At 34.5% G+C, this 18,711-nt stretch overlaps 3 protein-coding genes and 1 pseudogene across 4 annotated transcripts; 3 read left to right on the top strand and 1 right to left on the bottom strand.

The window, feature by feature from the left end:
* Positions 1-248: 248 nt before the first annotated feature.
* LOC145595345 (uncharacterized) lies at positions 249-4,398 on the top strand. 2 transcript variants are annotated; one of them, XM_081651739.1, is made up of 3 exons: positions 249-636; positions 2,600-3,392; positions 3,863-4,398. In XM_081651739.1, the coding sequence occupies exons 1-3, from the start codon at positions 368-370 to the stop codon at positions 3,872-3,874; spliced, it is 1,074 nt and encodes a 357-aa protein (XP_081507865.1). In that variant the 5' UTR covers positions 249-367; the 3' UTR covers positions 3,875-4,398. The 2 variants fall into 2 exon arrangements, with proteins under 2 accessions (XP_081507865.1, XP_081507864.1); XM_081651738.1 differs by lacking the exon at positions 3,863-4,398 and having other exon boundaries at positions 2,600-3,797.
* Positions 4,399-6,407: 2,009 nt separating this feature from the next.
* On the top strand, positions 6,408-11,017 carry LOC145593867 (putative aquaporin NIP-type). Its single transcript, XM_081650232.1, has 6 exons — positions 6,408-6,503; positions 6,933-7,157; positions 7,588-7,785; positions 7,870-7,931; positions 8,010-8,214; positions 10,961-11,017. The coding sequence occupies exons 1-6, from the start codon at positions 6,408-6,410 to the stop codon at positions 11,015-11,017; spliced, it is 843 nt and encodes a 280-aa protein (XP_081506358.1).
* Positions 10,299-15,127, bottom strand: LOC145596041 (putative disease resistance protein RGA3). The gene is made up of 3 exons (XM_081652475.1): positions 14,401-15,127; positions 10,995-13,925; positions 10,299-10,635 (listed from the first exon to the last, which is right to left on the bottom strand). The coding sequence occupies exons 1-2, from the start codon at positions 15,125-15,127 to the stop codon at positions 11,020-11,022; spliced, it is 3,633 nt and encodes a 1,210-aa protein (XP_081508601.1). The 3' UTR covers positions 10,299-10,635; positions 10,995-11,019.
* Positions 15,128-16,668: 1,541 nt separating this feature from the next.
* Positions 16,669-18,059, top strand: LOC145595967 (putative aquaporin NIP-type; annotated as a pseudogene).
* Positions 18,060-18,711: the final 652 nt, after the last annotated feature.

Here is an 18,711-nt window from a genome sequence, read left to right as displayed (position 1 = left end):
ACCCAAACTAAAACCAATTAATCTCACCTCACTAATTTCGTCACTTAGTATATCCCCCTTCTTTCTCCTCCACCAAACCAAACCAAACCAAACCAAACCAAACACACACACCAAATACAAACATCAAACATCCAATTTCATTTCATTTCTTTTAATAAAAATCTAAAACTCCCCCCCAACTGTCGTCCGAAAGGAGCCGTTAAAACCTCCTAATTTTCTCTCTCCTCATCTTTCCTTACTCTTTTGCTTAAAGCCTCCTTCTTCTTCTTCTTTCTCTCTCCTCAATTTTTCGTTACGTTTTCTTTCTCCTCTTTTTAATTCCCCCCTTTTATTCCCCCAAACACCCCCTTCCCCCAAAACACAAAGAATGGATTTTGGTGGGGTGGTGGGGGGATCCAGTGCAACCGCAACCCACCTTAGTGTAAATCAAGTTCTTGACTTTATTCAATCAGACGACTCAGATTCAAAGATCAAAGCTGCCCAAGAGATCCGTCGTCTTACCAAAACATCTCACCGTTGTCGTCGTCAACTTTCCCCTGCTATTCCTCAACTCGTTTCAATGCTCCGAGTTGACTCACTCTCTTCTACTGAGTCTGCTTTACTCGCTCTTCTTAATCTCGCCGTTAAAGACGAAAAGTGAGTCACTCTTATTATTGGTTTTTTTTTTTTAATTTTTGATTTTTTGATTCTAATTGTGGTTGTTGGTGTTGTTGGATTTTGCGAAAGATCGTGTCTTTTTAGGGTTTTTGTTTTTGTCTGAAATTATTCTTGATATTTGATTAATTTATAATCTGGGTTGTTAAGGGTTTTAATTGATTTTGTTAATAGTTTAATGGGTTTCATTCTATTATAATTGTTTATTCATTTTTGGTGTTTTACTGTAATATGATTGTAATTCTGGGTTTATTGGTTCATTTTAGGGTAATTTGGGGAGTTTTGATTAAATTGCTAATATGGATGATTAAGCTTCTTGATTGATTTGAAGTGGGGTTTATTGTAATTACTGAAATTAATCTTCAAATTTGGGAGATTATTCTATTAATGTTATTGGGTTTTGGATAATTTTATAAAAAATGAGAATATTCTTAGGTAATTGAAATTCTTGGTTTAGATCATTTTCGTTTCGAATAATTCTTAGGAATCAGATTTACTGAATTTTCTATCGATATATTTGTGTTTTGGTCAGCGAATATAAAACACTAAATTACTTGTACTAGTATTGAAGATTAAAAGTCTTGGTTTGCGGCTTGCACTAATCTTAGAGAATTTTCTTTTAAAAAAATGGAACAATATCATTTTCTTGGAGTAACAGTAGTTATTAAACAATTTGGAATAATTCATTAGTTTCCCGTGTGTACCTTGAGTTAGGTGTATCGAAACTTAATTTTGCATAAAAGTAGCCCCGACGAGTAACAAAAAGCTCGTGTACATCTTGCGAGGTGTAATCAAGAACATAATGAATTTGTTGCTACTCGGTAATAAATAGTCCTGGTTCACATTAATTTATCGTGTATGGAGTATAATTCATATTGCAAATTAAAATTGCTGAAATTGATGGATAGCAAGATTCTTTAGCTCATGATGTTTATGCTCTTTTCTTTTTCTCTTTCTAGATTTTTCCATTTATTCTAAAATAGTTTCTTTGCTTTTATTATCATGTGATGTGGTCACGTGGATGGATTCCATTGTATCATGCAAAGAAACATCATAAAGAAAAATTAAATAATGTAATTTGGAAAGTAAATCCTGTTTAAACTTTTGTATTGGGTTATTACTTTGCTTAAAACTTTTGTCACTTTTAATCTGTATACAGATAGTTATCCTAATATAGGAATTAATTAATCTACTTTGCGTGTTACTGCAGTTGCTGAAAAGCAAAATCGACCTTTCTCTAATCTGCAGTAACTTATTTGTTAAGATTGAAGAAGAATTAATAAGTGTTTAATCACTTAATGTGTAGTAGCCTGCATTTAAGTATAGTATTATTGGGGATTATTCGCCTATTCGGTATGCATGTTGCTAGCATATTGTACTTTTATCTTATTCAAGTTAAAGAAGCAATCTCAAGATTAATATTCTCCTTTTGTATGACTTTTTACAACCGTATGAGTTATGGCAAATGTTCTAAACTTCTAGGTGTAACCTTTGTTTAATTCTACAATTCGGATTTCAGATGTAAATGAAGTTTTGTTAGTTGAATAGGTTGTCCACTTCATCTCAACCAGAACTTATAATCTCAACAGAAAGCAATTTTTTTTATACTGGCACTTGAAATAGAATACTACCATATTCATCTCCTGTTGACAGACAAGACGGTGCCTTATCACGATTAACAAAATTTAAATTCAAATCTGTTTGCTATATCCCCTGTTTAGCCAATTTTAGTAACTAGCATGACTCCATAATCCGTAAGATCTTATGCTTAGTAACTTTTTTGTAGCATGTCTTAATCAATACAGTCCAGTAAACGATTGTTTTGTAAAAAATGTCTATAACCTGTGCGCTTGATGTGTCAGTGGATTTTTAGTCAACTTAATGGTTGTACATTTATGTGTTTAACAGCCTATTGATTGCAGTTTTTGAATTTATTGCTACTTAGGAACAAGATCAGCATTGTGGCAGCGGGTGCATTAGGTCCAATAATCAGCTTCATCCAATCGCCAAACACACGTCTTCAAGAACATGCTACTGCTGCTTTGCTAACGCTTTCTGCATCTTCAGTAAACAAGCCAACCATTACTGCTTCTGGTGCAATCCCTCTATTGGTAGATGTTCTAGAAATCGGCACCCCACAAGCTAAGGTTGATGCTGTCATGGCTCTTTACAACCTCTCCACTCACTCAGACAACATTACCCTAATCCTTGAGACAGACCCCATTCCTCTCATTGTTGACTTGCTCAAAACTTGCAAGAAATCCTCAAAAACGGCTGAAAAATGCACAGCCCTTTTAGAATCTCTTGTAAACTTTGATGAGGGTAGGAATACTTTAGTCTCTGAAGAAGGAGGTGTGCTTGCAGTGGTGGAGGTCCTCGAAAGTGGATCTCTTCAGAGTAAGGAGCATGCTGTTGGGGCACTCCTAAAGATGTGTGAGACAGATCGATGCAAGTACCGGGACCCAATCTTAAGAGAAGGGGTTATACCTGGGTTACTTGAACTTACTGTTCAAGGGACTCCCAAGTCACAGAACAAAGCCCAGTTGTTGCTGAGACTGCTTAGAGACTCTCCTTACCCAAGGACAGATTTCCAACCTGATACTTTGGAGAACATTGTTTGCAACATCATCTCGCAAATGGATGGTGAGGAACAGTCGGGAAAGGCAAAGAAGATGCTCGCTGATATGGTGCAAGTTAGCATGGAACAAAGCTTGAGACACTTGCAGCAAAGGGCTCTGGTATGCACCCCTTCTGATCTGTCTATTGCCAGTTGCGCCTCTCAAGTTTCTTCCAAATAATCAATCATATGATAAACTAATTATAGCCTCTCTTTTTTCTTCTTCAATTCGGGACATGCTTTTTCCCATATGCTTTTCTTGGTAAGCTTTGTGAAATATGATAATTAGGCCAAATGAGAAAGTTCATAATACTACTGTGCATACAATGGAAAATGCCAGTCCAGGCCATAGTCTATGGTATCGAGTGACTGGTTGATATGGTGGGGATAAAAATAGAAAAAAAAAAAAAAAAAAAAAAAAAAAACTTCTTTTTCTCAAGTAGTTTATTGTTCTGTAAAGGAAACTGTTAAATGAAACATGTAATGTTTATTCTGAAATCAAAATCTTTCATATGCCTTTCTTACAGTTTCGGATTTCCCATTTTTAACTGCTGATATTTGTGAATGTTGACATTCTGGGCTTCTAAACAGAACTCTAAATGACGTTACTTGGTAGCCGCAGTTTCAAGGCTACTCTCACCTACGGATGTGGTTTACACAGTCAATATGTTATTACCTTCTGGTACCACAGATGATATGGTAGTTCCAGTCTTCCAGATCACGTAATTATTGCTGCATTACTCCGTATTATAACTTCATAAAACCCCGATATAGCGATAACTGTAACGGGTGGTCGGGGGTGCGGTTATGAACTTGCTGGATTTGAATTGCTGAATGCTGATGATGTGAGGTTATAGATAAGATTTGAAATTCAGAAATCCTTGTTTATTGTCGCAATGAAAGATCTTGTATTTGGTGCACATTTTTGGGAGGAATATGCAAAACCCCACCCAAGAGAAAAGAGGTAGCATAAATTTGACTAACACATACATCATACTTCATACATAATAGCTTATTTCTATTATCCTCCATTCTTTTTTCTCTTCAATTATTTTTGTCCTCTTCCAAATTGTGCGTTTTTCTTTATTAAATTGAGGAACTTTGCTTTTCTCATAGGTCATTACATACATTACATAGGAGTATCATTTTCCAAGAAAGATTAGTGGTTGATATAACCATGTCAATTTATGTTGCTTTTCCGTAAAAAGAAAGTGAAAATAGTTACATATGTGCTTTGTAGCCTTTGTTTGATTGCTCCCCCCACAATGATATGATTCTTGTATAATATAATAGTTGTGTCTAAAGGAAGGTGCATTTAAATATCCCGTAAATCGGTAAATGACATGCATAGATATAACAAGCGCCTTTAGTGTGTGTCATGCATGCACGGATGTAGGTTGATATTATTTTGTCTAAACTTATGTATGCTAAGACGCTCAACAACTCAAATGAATAACGAACAACCTAAAGGAAGAAACTTTATATCCCGGGGTGTTGGGTAAACACCGTACCTTCCTAATTTGGATTAAATGGAGGGACCATTTTGAGTTGTTGATACTAAACAAGACCAAATAAATGAAGTGATAACTAATAAGTAGATCACCCAAACTTCATGGATGTCTTGTTTCAAGCAGGGGAAGGTGTTTGGTGTTAGCATGTTCTTATATGGACCACCATGGCACACAAGCAGTATTTTGTCTTCTAGATTGATGATTGACAAAAGGGCAAACTCAACAACTCAACAAACTGGATCTGTGGAAAATGATTTTGACACACTCTTAATTAATTTAGGCACACCCTTAATTGATTTTGGCACACCCCTTAATTGAGTTTTCTCTTCTCACATAAGGAGTGCCTAAATCAATTAAAAGGGTGTCAAAATCAAATTCCAGTATCTGTATTACACTTACACGTTTGTTTTTGCAGCAATTTTAAATGGTTTTGTTTATATTGACATAATTTGTGTAGAGAATCTGAAATCACCGTGAATTGAAAGACAGTTTTAATCTTTAGATTTTATAGCTTTGTAAGCCCAATCATTATGGGCCTATGGCATATAAATTTTTTTGTTTTTCCCTTCCTACAATGCTACAAGTAACCTAAAATTTGTTTACCAATTAGTTTTTTTTTTTTTTTTTTTTGAAAGATGTTTACCAATTAGTTCATTTAAGAAAATTAAGGGCTTGTTTTATTCATCTCTAATAAGTTTAGAAAAATTTAGCTAAGATAAGTTAAGTTCAGGAAATATAAGTTTAGATAAGGGCTACCCAAGTTCAAACTACAACTAAAGTAAGTTTTAATAATAAATGAAAATCAATTGAATAGATTACACCCTAAGTTAAAACAAGTTTTGATGAGAGTTGGGGCTTGTTATGTTAATCTTATTTCTTATATAAATGTAACAAATTTAATTAAGTTTGGATATACTCACTTTAATTTAGATAAGTAAAAATATGTGAATAGATATTTCAACTTACAACTATATCAAGATTTGGTAAGGTCGAATGAATTTTAATAAATTCAGATAAAGTCACTATAATAAATTAAGTTTAAAAAATTTAAAATCATGAAAAGAACACACACTAATTAAGTAATTATCACCTCTTTTATCCTGTCCTTGTGGATACATTCTAGGTTCATTTTTTTTTAAACCTCTTATCTCTCAATACATTTGGTCTCCATATGAATAAAAAGAAAAAAACGGTTATTAATTTAAATTAATGGGTAGGATTAGATGACATAATTAAACCAATTTGGATAAAGGCCGTTAATATGTATCCGAATAATCTGGTAATCATAGGAAATTTAGAAGAAGAAATTACTTTACTCCCTACTCGTACGGTAAAAACTTTCTCTAAAACAAACAAAAATGACTAGGATTAATCTTCTCAAATCTAATTTTTTTTCCCTTTCTTTTTTAAAAATTATCTACCTTACTCTATTATCCGATTTGTTTCTTTTTCTTCCCCTTACTTAGTGATTTCATAAAAAAGGAAATAAATATTTCTTAGTATAAAAAAGAGATTATTCCCTATCATATTATCATTCATCCCTATATTTTATACTAGTAATTAATAATTTGATTTAACCAAAAAAAAAATAAAAAACTTGATTATCTTTTTGTTTTTTTTAAGCAATGACAAATGAAATTGTTGAAGAAGGCAATGGAGTTCCCTCTAACAAGTTTCGATATTTTTGTTCTTCTCCATATGTGGTTTGTCTCGCACAAAAGGTTAGTCAATTAGTAAATTAATCATCATATTTGCATAGTAATTTCACATTAAAACAATAGGTTATAGGCTTATATGTACACAAGTAGTATCATGTTGAATTAACTTTACGATTAAAATTATTTTAATCACTTTGAAATCAAGCTTGTTGATTTAAATATGTGTAAAGTTTCATAATTCGTATATTTTCATAATGGCGTTACTAAGTGATTAGCATCATTTATGTACAAAAAGTGTTATTATGGATTTAATTCACAATATTTGAATCTAAGACTGATTATTTTTTTTCAATTAGATTTTGTTATAGCTTACAAGATCATTGGCGAATCAATATATCTTAAAACTGAACTACGAGGTTTGTATATACAATAGATGTATTGTTGAATAATTAACTTCGTCAAACATGATTTATTTAATTTTCTCTGTTATAGATGATGGCTGAAGCAATTGGTACGTACTTTGTAATATTTGCGGGTTGTGGCGCTGTGGTGGTGAATAATTTGTACGATGACAAAGTCACATTTCCTGGAATATGTGTGACATGGGGTCTCATTGTTATGGTTATGGTTTATTCTGTTGGCCATATTTCGGGTGCCCACTTTAACCCTGCGGTTACTCTTACTTTTGCCATTTGTCGCCTCTTCCCTTATAAGGAGGTTAGTATCTAACTTGGTTTACTCAATTTTTATGAAGATAGATAACTTTTTATAATCTGTTTAGCCTAATATTGTATAGTTAATGGGCCAATGTTATGTATACTTGTTCATACGCAATACTCAAGCTTTTCCTTAGTTGTATTACTGTATGAACAAGTATATATATAGAACCTAGATGGGCAAAAAAAGTATATATATAGAACCTAATGAGAGATTAGGGTCGATAACACTGGCCCATTAGCTATACAATATTAGGCTTAACATAATAAGAGATTCTGAGGAGACAATGTGGAGTGACGTTGTGTTCACTTTCATATTTGGCACGTTATGTCATTTGCTAGGCAAATGATTTGGCGATCCAAAAATTGTAGACAAGTTAAGGTATACTCGTTTTTCATGTCATGAAGGCCTTGATTAATGTTTGTTGTAGGTTCCTCTTTATGTAATTGCACAAATTTTGGGCTCAATGTTGGCTAGTGGTACATTATGTGCCATATTCGATGTTACACCAAATGCGTACTTTGGCACCATTCCTGCAGGCTCAAATGGGCAATCCCTAGGAATAGAAATCATTATATCTTTCTTGTTGATGTTCGTCATTTCTGGAGTTGCAACAGATTCTAGAGCGGTGAGTAAATCGCGCAAAATTTACATTATTTTCTCTGTTTCGATGATTTCTTTCTTTAAGATTACAAAACCTTTTGCATTGTAGATAGGAGAATTGGCAGGAATTGCTATTGGAATGACTATAATGTTGAATGTTTTTGTCGCGGGGTAAGTTTTCACCTACATCATGTTACATTGATGTCCAACATGGTTATGTTACTAAATATATGAGTACTAATGTTACAGGCCAATTTCGGGTGCATCAATGAATCCAGCACGCAGTATTGGACCTGCAATCATGAAGCAAAACTTCAAAGGGCTTTGGGTATACATAATAGGACCACCAATTGGGACTATTGCCGGAGGATTGACTTATAATCTCATTAGGTTCACGGACAAACCTCTTAGGGAGTTAACAAAAAGTTCGTCTTTTCTTAGGACCATGTCAAAGGTTTGAAGCCTTTGGTTTATTTTTCTAGAATTTTGTTCAATTTATAGCAAGGTTTGGATAGAAATAGGGTGAAAAAACTAGACAGAATAAATGTAAGTATTTTGGATAATGATGTATTCATTTTTTTTTTGTGAAAGAATACGACATTCGAGTAAAATCACAGCTCTTGGGTTTATTACTTATTATTATTATTATGAAAAATACTACGTATTAGTATTTCTTTTCATCTCAAATTTTTGTTACTTTGCTACCAACAATCTTTTCTCAAAAGAGCAAAATAGTGTTAGCATGAACAACGTAAAAAAATAACAAAACAAATCATTTCTATAATAACAAGAATGAATTGCAAGTTTGTAACAATCAAATAAAAACCATTGCAAGATTTGCATCAACAAAAAGAAAGTAACAATTGTTAGAGTAGGGCCTGTTCTCATACGATTATTTTCAGTTCAGTTAAGCTCCTAATTTCCTTCTCTTATAACTATTCAGTTCATTTCAGTCAATAAGAACAGGCCCTTTAGATTATTTTCAGTTCAACTCTTAATTTCTTTCTCTCATAAAACAATTTAGCTCATTTTAGTCAATCAGAACAAGCCCTAACTTGAAACAAACCGACTTTTGGGCTTTATATCAAAGGCCCAGAATATTAGGATGGGCTTTTATAAAACTCGGCCCATATCTCTCTTCCATTTCCCGCGTGAATCGAAGAAAACAACTCGACATGCAGAATTGCTGAGCAACATGATGAATTCTGGAGTTTATCATCAGAAATTAAGCGGTAAATTCACTCTTTTTGTTAATGGAACTTCTGAATTTTCTTAATTTCTTTGTTATTATGAATTTATGTTATTTCAAATTTTAAATAGGGTTTTTTGGACATAATTATCCGTTTTTGTGATGAATATGTTTGTATATTGTAACCAAACGATATAATTTCATAATGTTTGTTATTTAGCTGTAATACAAACGAAATCAATTGATATTAACAATTGCAGCTAATTACATTATTTTATGTATTTTGGGAATTTAGGTTTTTGAAAGGGGGATTTTTTTCTACTGTTTTTATTTTTTATTTTTATTATTTACTCAAGTCAGATTTATTAGGGTTTACTGTGCTTATTTGTTTTAATTCAATAGGGATATGATTTGAAATGACGTGACTTTTATGAGCAATCTTTAAGCAATCAATGACCCTTTGGGTATGTTCGACGAAAATTAGTTGTTGTAATAGCGAATAATTGTTCCTCTAGCAAGTAGTGATTAATTGTTTATGTATGGGCTCACAGTAAAACTAGCTTTAGTTTTTTTTTTAATTATGTGGTTAAAAATAGTTACTTCCAAGTCTTACAGCTTCCCTAAACCACTACATTATTCAAAACATTACTTTCCAACTTTATTTGCATTTTGACTGGGTTAAAATGCTAACCGCTACTTTAAAAGTTATTTTCAATAATGAAGCACGTCCTAAATGAAACATGAGATGGCTTATTTGAGTATAACTGAATATTTGCTGATTTTTGTGGTTTTGTGCCATCTTATTATATTCATCCTATATACATATATGGACTATGTTGCTTCCCGAGCTTAGAGAAAACGTTTTTGTTAACTATTGCTGCTACTATGCATTACTGTCATTGTTGTACACGGAGGAGGAATTGAGTTAGTGTTATACCAACAGGTCACGAAATTTATAAGTTGCAGCAGACAATGAATCAGTGCAGATTAATGTCTTATTGCATATCCTATAAATTTAAGATAGTAGTATGTATCCATTCTGTTTTAGGGACAGATTAATTAAGGAATGAGACATTAATTTTATGCTTCTTTTACTATTTTCAACTAGCTATGTTCTTACATCCTCAACTCCTCAAGTCTGATGAATCTCTTCATGTTGGTATTTTTGAGCTTCTTTTTTTGATGTTGTGTTTCTCAATTAATATTATGATATTTGGACTATCATAATCAATCACCAGCTAAGCTTGTGGATTTTAGCAATAAAATATAACATATCGATGGTGATTGTGAAAAAATGGTAATTGTTGTTTTTTTGACATAACAATTTTATTCATATGAATCACATCATATCCAATGAACGATAACCTTTCTAATTCTACAACAACAACAACAACAACAAAAAAAGAAAAAAAAAAGAGGGTTTTTGTTCCATACTTTCTCCATGCTAGTCTGTAGTAGTAACAGGACAAATATTTGTTGAGCAATGCTGGACTTGCTGATCAAGTAGGATCATTCATACATATAGGCAAATGATCAACACCTTGATTTTGGTATTTAATCTATCATGAAATAAGTTTGCACATATATAGGCAAATCATGAAGCATATTACTTGCATCAAAAGCTGCTGCGAGCCTGCGTGTTTTTGAGAATGATCTAAACTCAGATGCCTGTCTGATTTCTGATTTCTGTGAACACGGAACAATATTTTATCAGTGAAGTGTTGATCTGATATCCCTTGTTTATAATTGAAAGATTTCTGAAGAACATAAATTAGGATGGTACATGACAAGGTGTATGACTTTTTTTATATTTAAAATATCATATCCAACCTAAAGTAAAAGGTTGTTTGATCTTAAAACACCGTCCTACATTTAATTTATTTCATATTGTTGGTCTTATATTGTGTTGAACTGTTGATTACTTCTTATGTTGCAATTTTAATTTTTTTCTACAAAAATCACTAGTCTTGAATAAAATTTTGGTATAACTTTGTCTTTACTTTTCTTGCAGCTTGATCTAATGACAGAGAGTAAAAAGCTTTTACCAGGAGTACTGAAGGAGTATTAAGCTTATGCAGATATTTCTTGGATTATCTGTGAATTGACTTGAATGAAGCGAATGTGGGAGATTTTTCCCCAATCAGGACCATCCTCCTTTGCACATCTGTCCTGTAAAAGTGGGCATGATTTTATAACAAGTGCTGTCAATCTGGTCATTTGCTGGATGACAGCATGTGAAGGTAAATGAATTAAATTCTCGCAACACTTCAGCTCCAATTTCTGCAGTAATGAGAGGTTCCCAATCCATTCTGGTACTTGCTCTACACACTCATCATTCATAATCCTCAACAGTTTGAGTGCTGGGAACAGAAGTTGAGTTGATTCTGTAAGTTCAATTTCCAGGGACTGAAACCCTCCAATGGATAAAGAGCTGAGGTAGGGAAGGACTTGAAGCCCGTTTGGCAGGCAAGCCAGTTTTTTGCATCCATTTATCTCTATTTCCTCAATATGAATCAACTGGCTAAAATCTGGTATATCTTCTAAATTATGACAATTGCGTATGTGTAGCTTCTTCAAAGAGGAGCATTCCCCCATGCTGGCCGGGATCTCTCTCAGCTCTGGACACTCAACAATGGACAAACGAAGTAGGGAAGTAAGCCGGGTCCCCAGTCCATTGGGCAAAGATTGTAGATCAGAACAACAGCGTAAAACCAATTCCTCAAGGCTGGTGCAATCACTCAGCTGATCAGGAAGTCGGGATAGCTCTGGCGCCTCATTGATATTGACTGAGGTAAGTGCATTACTACTATCACTTATAACATTGTACAATGCTTGACCTCTGAGACTATTGTCAACCCGCAAATGCCTGAGAGAAGGGAAGCTGGTAGGAGTTTGGACCAGTTTGTCACAGAGCTCAATCCTTAGCATTTCAAGCAAGGGAAAGGCTGATGTAGCTAGTGTTACTAGACTAGTTTCTATTCCCAACACACCACTTGTTGGGGGATCCCATTTCGTTAAGTTTTCAAAGCAAAGTATATTTAGCTTTTTCAAGGCTGGAAATACAATTGGCTCTTGGCCCTCAATATCATTACTAGAATGATAAAATTCATCCCCAATAGATGTGATAGACCATATAGAGTACATAGACAGATCCCTTAGGCATGGTAGTTGCCCCAGCGCAGGGAGTTGTTGGCAGCTTCTGCAATATAATAATTCAATATGCACCAGATTAGAGAATGGTCTTGAAGTACCAGCCTCACCAAAAGTCATCATACTCCTCATCCATGAAGGAAAATTTGGACCATCATAACCTGTTATCATGAGCAGTTTTAAATTTGGAGGAGGCTGGAGAGCATCTAATACTTCTAAGTGATTGCTTGCCCTTCCCCATCCCCAAATTAATTGCAGCTCTGAAATGCCCTTTTTTTTGTGTATGCCCGCCTTTTCAGCTTCTCCCTTGCTCTTCACATGTTCAAGTCCAGAGATAGATAAGAGGCCATGAATGTCATCCAAAACTCCCAATTCACCAATTTCCCATCCAAAGCCTTCATTCAACTCTAGCATTGGTAGAGTCTGGAGTGCAGTTAACTGTTCAATCCCTCTAGGTAGGCACCATGAACGTGATGTAAGATCTAGATGTCTTAAGTTGACTAACCTATACAACTTTTGAGGTAATTCCTTGAGCTTGTAACTGAAAAGCCTGAATGTTTGCAGATGGTAGAGGCTTGTAATTGATTCTGGCAGCATAACTATTGAATTATATGATAGGTCTACGTATCTTAAATGACCGAGCCTGCCAATAGCCAGAGGCACTTTCTTTAGACCAGTTGCAGCTAATTTTAGGACACGCAAGTTTTTGGCATGTGCCAAAAGATCCATGGGCAACCTAATAGTAGAATGTAGTGTCCGTAAGTCCCTTAACCATATCTTTATTTCTACTGGAGATTCTGAGGCTATGCCATTATCTTCAGGAAATATGGCTAGATGCCGACCACCAGAAGAATTACTAGCCTTGTCTACCCCCTTCCAGATCACCCAATCGTGTCTAGAGATGTAAAGAGCCATATCATGCACCAAATAATGCATACGATATTCTGTTACATCACCATCTATAGAACACCGTGTTGCTGCTTGTAAAAGTGAACTGCTCAACAATATATCAACATATTTTCTTCCAAGTTCCTCGGGTGTCAGATTTCTTCCTTCTGATTGACAATGAAGGAAACCCTGAGCATTCCAGAGATTGATTAAATCTTCTTGGTCAATGAGGACTTCCTTTGGAAATATTGCACAGTAAGCAAAACATTGTTTTAAAGAGGTAGATGGCAAGTTATTAAAACTTAGCATTAAGGAAGGTAGAATATTATTGTTCTCTTCTGGAAGACTCCACATTGTGCTCTTCTCAATAGATCTCCACTCACTTGGATCTTCCTTCATTCGTAATAAGCCTCCTATCACATCAATTGCTAATGGCAATCCCTTGCATTTTTTCACAATCTTTCTCCCAATTTCCTCAAGTCCTGGGTGAGATGTTGCTGTGCCTTTTGGGAAAGCCTTCTGCACAAAAAAGGCCCAGATTTCATCATCAGATAACCCTGTTAGCTGGTGAATATGTTGGCTCTCTGCTGTTTTTGCAACATCTTTGTTGCGAGTTGTAACTATAATCATGCTTCCCGTGGTACCTCCTATTCTTCGCAAGGAGTTCTTGAAAGAATTCCATTTGGTTTGATTTTGATCCCATACATCATCAAGCACAAGTAGGTATCGTCTACCTCTGACAAGCTGTTGAACCCTTTCTATAATGTCTTCTGTATTTGACAGCTCACATTTTCCTCCTGTAAGCTTTTCAAACATCACACACAATACCCTCCTCACAGTGAAGGTATCAGATATGCAGATCCAAAATCTTTCTGTAAAGTGCTCAGCAATTGCTTCGTGTTCATACAATTGTCTTGCCAATGTTGTTTTTCCTAGACCTGTAATTCCAAAATATGATGTCATATGGTCTGCTTGCTATTTAAAATTCATGAAAACTGAAAAGTTTAACTGTTGTGTGTTTTGAAATTTCTGGGTAACTAGAATTTGTTTGACATCTATTTTATAGTGTTCTATTCTTATGTTAAGTTAATTGTAATGATTATAGTTAAGAGATAAGATTTGATAAATGTAGCAATGATGAGAAGAATCATGATCTCTGTTTGAACTGATGATTCCCCTAAAGACTACACAACTTTGAAGACTTTTTTTTTTCCCCCTCTTTTCCTTTGGTGATTAACTTTGAAGACTCTGGAATTAGAATTTAGATTGAAATTGTAACCAGATAGCAACTAAAATATGGTTTTGGGGATAGGAGAAAAATTACGAGTTTTATAAGCTGGTTGATCATATGTAGGAGTAAGAAAATCAGGGGAGAAAAGAAAAACACTATTTTAAGATGACAAAGATCAGTACCTCCCATACCAACAATGGCTATGGTCGAGACATCATCGTTGTTGCTATGATCACAAAGAACATCTGTGAGCTCCTTTAGATCATGTTGCCTCCCTACAAATTCAAGCTTATGTGCAACTGCTAATTCTCGAACTTCATCCAAGCTGTTGTCAGTGTTTTTCTTCATTATCCCTTTGGAGCTGGATCCTCGTAGATCATCATCTACTATCTCTGCTGGCCTAATACCGAGTCTTTTAGCATCCTTGTACAAGTCATCAAAGGACCTAAGAACACTCTTGACCTTGCTAGACATTCTAAAGCGGAAGGCTAAAGGATTAGAATCAGAGAGAGTTGAGAAGTTGCGACATTTGTTCTTGAATGATCGCTTCTTGTGCTTTATGAGAGCTAATAGCTTCCTCCCTGATTGAGGATTGTTGTGGCTGTACTTTGATTCCCATGAAATTGATCTCCGGCGAAGGGTTTCATAGGCGTAGTCATCCATAACATCATCTGCTAGGTAAGCAATATTCATGATTTTTCTGAGCCAAGCATTTACAATTTGGCTATCTCCTCTATTTCTTTGATTCAACCTTTCATTGTCTTGAAGAAAAGCTTGGATGTATGTGAATTCATCTTTCAGCTTCTGTAACTGGTGCTTGATTCCCCAAGCTAGCTTTGCCTGATCTACAGGACGTGTAATCACCAGCTTAGTTATTGCCTTTGCTGCTTCAATATAAAGAGCTTCCATTATCGATCTATAGATTATTTTTCAGCTCATTGGTACCATAGATGACAGAGAACAGGGAACTAATTGATTTAGCTTCAATGACACAAGGTGGAGCGTGGAGTGAACAGGTGGGCTCAAGGCGGCTAAATGTATTACTTGCAAATATCTTTGACTAGTATATGTGAACTTAACACTCTCGTTGGTAGACATGGCTATTGGGCAGTTCATCAAGTGATGCGGGTCAATAGTAGGTCGACATGGCTATTGGACGGGTCAGGTGATGCGTGCCTTTAGCGGGTCAGAATAGCCATTAGCCATGCCAAAGCAGGTCAACAGTGGTCAATGCCAAAAAAGTAGGCCAATTTAATCAAGGGCAGTAGGCCACCTTACTAATTTGTCTTAATTCATATCTTTCATTATTAACTCTCTTAAGTATGGGACAGCTTAGATGTCTTGACTTATTTTACAGTGTTTTTAGAATATTCTTTACACTTAAATGACCTGTGATATACAATAAACTAGCCTAGCCACTCAATATTTGTTAGATACTAATCATCAACACCTCCCTTGAAAAGAAAACTTCTATCTTATTTTGCTTTGTTGATTTCGTCTTATTGCTTCTTTATTGATAGAGCAAAATGAAGAAAAGTCAAGATTATTGTTCTTGTATTTCTAAATATGTATTGTTGCCACTAAGTATTTACGAAGTATATTTATATTGATAGTTTAAAATGTTCTTTTGGTCTACAGGGACATGTAAAAGACATAAAAGAATCATACAATCATACTCCTATCAACCAGATTATGGTAAAGATCGTCTTTTAAACTTTGAATTGCTTTTTTTTCCTCTCTTTTTTTGCTTGTAGTTTATTTTGCACTATTTATATACTTTTTTTTAAAAAAATAAATGGAAGATAAGTTTCATATAATTGTACCAAATACTTTTTTTTTTCAAGAACAATGAATTTTCTTTTGCCACACACATTGTACTAAAAATGAAAAACAAAGTACTGCAAGACCGAGTTTTTATGAAATTGCAACATTTATAAATTATAATATGGTTTGTTCAAATTCTACACAAGATGCTAAAAAGCCAAAAACACCTACACCCACTTATGCACCATCAGTTCCTAATAGAAAATTTACTTTTGAAAAAGTTATACCAAGTTGAGCAGTATATACAATGAATATACAAGTTTGTTCTACCAATATAAAATATTACCAACTTGCCCGAGTATCACAAAACAGCAACTAATCCTTGTTTTTGTCTAATTAAAATCTCAAAACCACTGGTTTTTCATTACACAGTTTTCCTTTGTCATGTTTATTATCACCATTGATGATCAAATCATATTTTTTTAATATATAGAATGGTTTCAAGACAAAAGAATACTTCCTAAACTCATCTTGTGTTGATATAATAGCATAATGTTTACTAGTATAAATAAAACAAAGGTCATGATATTTTTCATCATTCAATTTCAAAACACAAGCATCATCTCTTCTTCTAAGTTACATTTCAAACACACCTTACAATCGCTAGAAACTAGAAATATTAAACAATGTCATCAAAGGTTGCCCATATGGATGATGTTGAGCTCTCGAAAATGGAAGAAGGATCTGCCCGCGGCACAAGCAATAATAATCAGTCACCACCAGTGTGCCTACCAGTAATGTATCCTCTAGTTCAAGCTTCCCGGTTGTGTTAGCAACCACTTTGCAGAAGGTAAATTCCCTTGATAAATTGTTACCCTCTAAAATGTTAGGATCATATATTCATATCCCCTATTGTATTTTACATAACACTGTTAGGGCTCATTTTCACCTATATCATGCTGGAGCTAAATTTTGCTTTATGTTTCCACGCAGTTAATAGCAGAGTTCATTGGAACATACCTCATAGTATTCACAGGATGTGCAGCAATCATAGTGGAAAAGACCAAAGGCGAAGTGACATACCCCGGAATCTGTTTCACTTGGGGCTTAATTATCATGATTGTAGTATACACTTTGGAGCATATATCATGCCATTTTAATCCATCAGTCACCATTACTTATGCTCTTCTCAGAGGGTTTCCCTGGAAACAGGTCAATCTTATTTTCACTCAGCATTCGATTATTTACTAGGAATGATCACTGATAAATTTTAAGTATAGGAATCTGATTTTCTTGATTGCTGATATATGTTTATTAATTTCTCTGTTTTATGTAGGTTCCCTTTTATATTGGTGCTCAAATATTGGGATCATTTCTTGCAAGTGGCACTTTATATCTTTTGCTTGATGTACCTCCTAAGGCTTACTTTGGGAATCTGCCTTCTGGGTCAGATGCTCAATCTGTAGTCATGGAAATCATTATTTCCTTCATCCTCATGTTTGTCATTTTTGGCACTGCCTTCGACGAAAGAGCAGTATGTTCCTAATCTTACAAACTATAAATTCTTTTTTTCCATCTTCAACTAATGGTTAAACAAATTAATCTACAATTTAGCTACTTTGCAATGTTTGCTGACACACTTTTTTTTCGCTGTTACAGCATAACCAGTTTGCCGGGGTGGCAATTGGCATGACAGTACTCATGAATGCCCTGATTGCTGGGTATGTTTCTATCAAATTGCTAAGTTTTTCCCTAAGTTATTTTGTGTTTAAACATATATTTAACTAATAATTCACCTAAATATTAACACTGCAGGACGATTTCAGGAGCGTCGATGAATCCTGCAAGAAGTATAGGACCAGCATTAGTCATGCACGTCTACAAAGGACTTTGGATTTATGTAGTTGGTCCAACAATCGGGTGCATACTAGGTGGAGTCGCCTATAGCTCAATGCGATACATGGACCAATTCCCAGCTAAGATTGCTAGCTGGACCACTTCCTTTGATAAGAAGTTGATCAACTGGTTTAGTATATTGAAGGGAAAATTCTTTGATGCATTCCATAAAGTTCATTAGGCTTAGTACCATGATTGGATTGTGAACTTGTAAATACAACTGTAAAGGCCCCTGATTCTTCTTTACTCCTTTTCATTCATGTATAAAATTCATGTATTATGTACATTTAATTAACAAGCAATGCATAAATAGCCATCTCCTATGCTAAGATATGCTCCGTTGGAGCATGCATCAAAACGTAAGAGCACTTATATTTTGGTTGTGTTTGGAAGATAGCTAATTGGAGCAAAATTAGATTTGTATTTTAGAAATAAATAAAAGTATATATTATTGTGAGGATTTGTGCAGTTTGAGTGTAATAGTCAAAATACAGTTATTAATGTTATTTTCTAGCACGGGGTGCACAAATAGCACAGTGCTCCCGAATGCATAATATAAATTACGGTCAAAATGTTCCAAAATTTAGGAAATACTAATAATAAGTCAAATTTGTCAGAAAATACCTTTTTAAAGTCAATTTGCATACTAATATCATTATTTTTTTTATTTGTCAAATAATATCTTGAATTAAATTTTATTTTAATAAATGACACCTTTATGACATATTCTGCCAAAATTGACATCACACGCACACAAAGATGGAGGGAAAATGAAAGTTAAACATTGAAAACTTGACTTTTTGGGCGGAATCCATCATTAAGGTGCCATTTTT

The sequence above is a fragment of the Chenopodium album genome, chromosome 19 (assembly GCF_948465745.1).
Source record: "Chenopodium album chromosome 19, dcCheAlbu1.1, whole genome shotgun sequence".
Taxonomy (NCBI): Eukaryota; Viridiplantae; Streptophyta; class Magnoliopsida; order Caryophyllales; family Amaranthaceae; genus Chenopodium; species Chenopodium album.
This window is presented reverse-complemented; position numbering and strand designations above follow the sequence as displayed.

Coding starts and splice junctions, on each gene's coding strand:
- LOC145593867 (XM_081650232.1), top strand. CDS start 6,408: ATGACAAATGAAATTGTTGAAGAAGGCAATGGAGTTCCCTCTAACAAG. Junction 7,786..7,869: donor TTGCAACAGATTCTAGAGCG/GTGAGTAAATCG, acceptor TTTGCATTGTAG/ATAGGAGAATTGGCAGGAAT. Junction 7,932..8,009: donor TTGAATGTTTTTGTCGCGGG/GTAAGTTTTCAC, acceptor CTAATGTTACAG/GCCAATTTCGGGTGCATCAA.
- LOC145595345 (XM_081651738.1), top strand. CDS start 368: ATGGATTTTGGTGGGGTGGTGGGGGGATCCAGTGCAACCGCAACCCAC. Junction 637..2,599: donor CTCGCCGTTAAAGACGAAAA/GTGAGTCACTCT, acceptor ATTGCTACTTAG/GAACAAGATCAGCATTGTGG.
- LOC145596041 (XM_081652475.1), bottom strand. CDS start 15,127: ATGGAAGCTCTTTATATTGAAGCAGCAAAGGCAATAACTAAGCTGGTG. Junction 13,926..14,400: donor AGCCATTGTTGGTATGGGAG/GTACTGATCTTT, acceptor TTGGAATTACAG/GTCTAGGAAAAACAACATTG.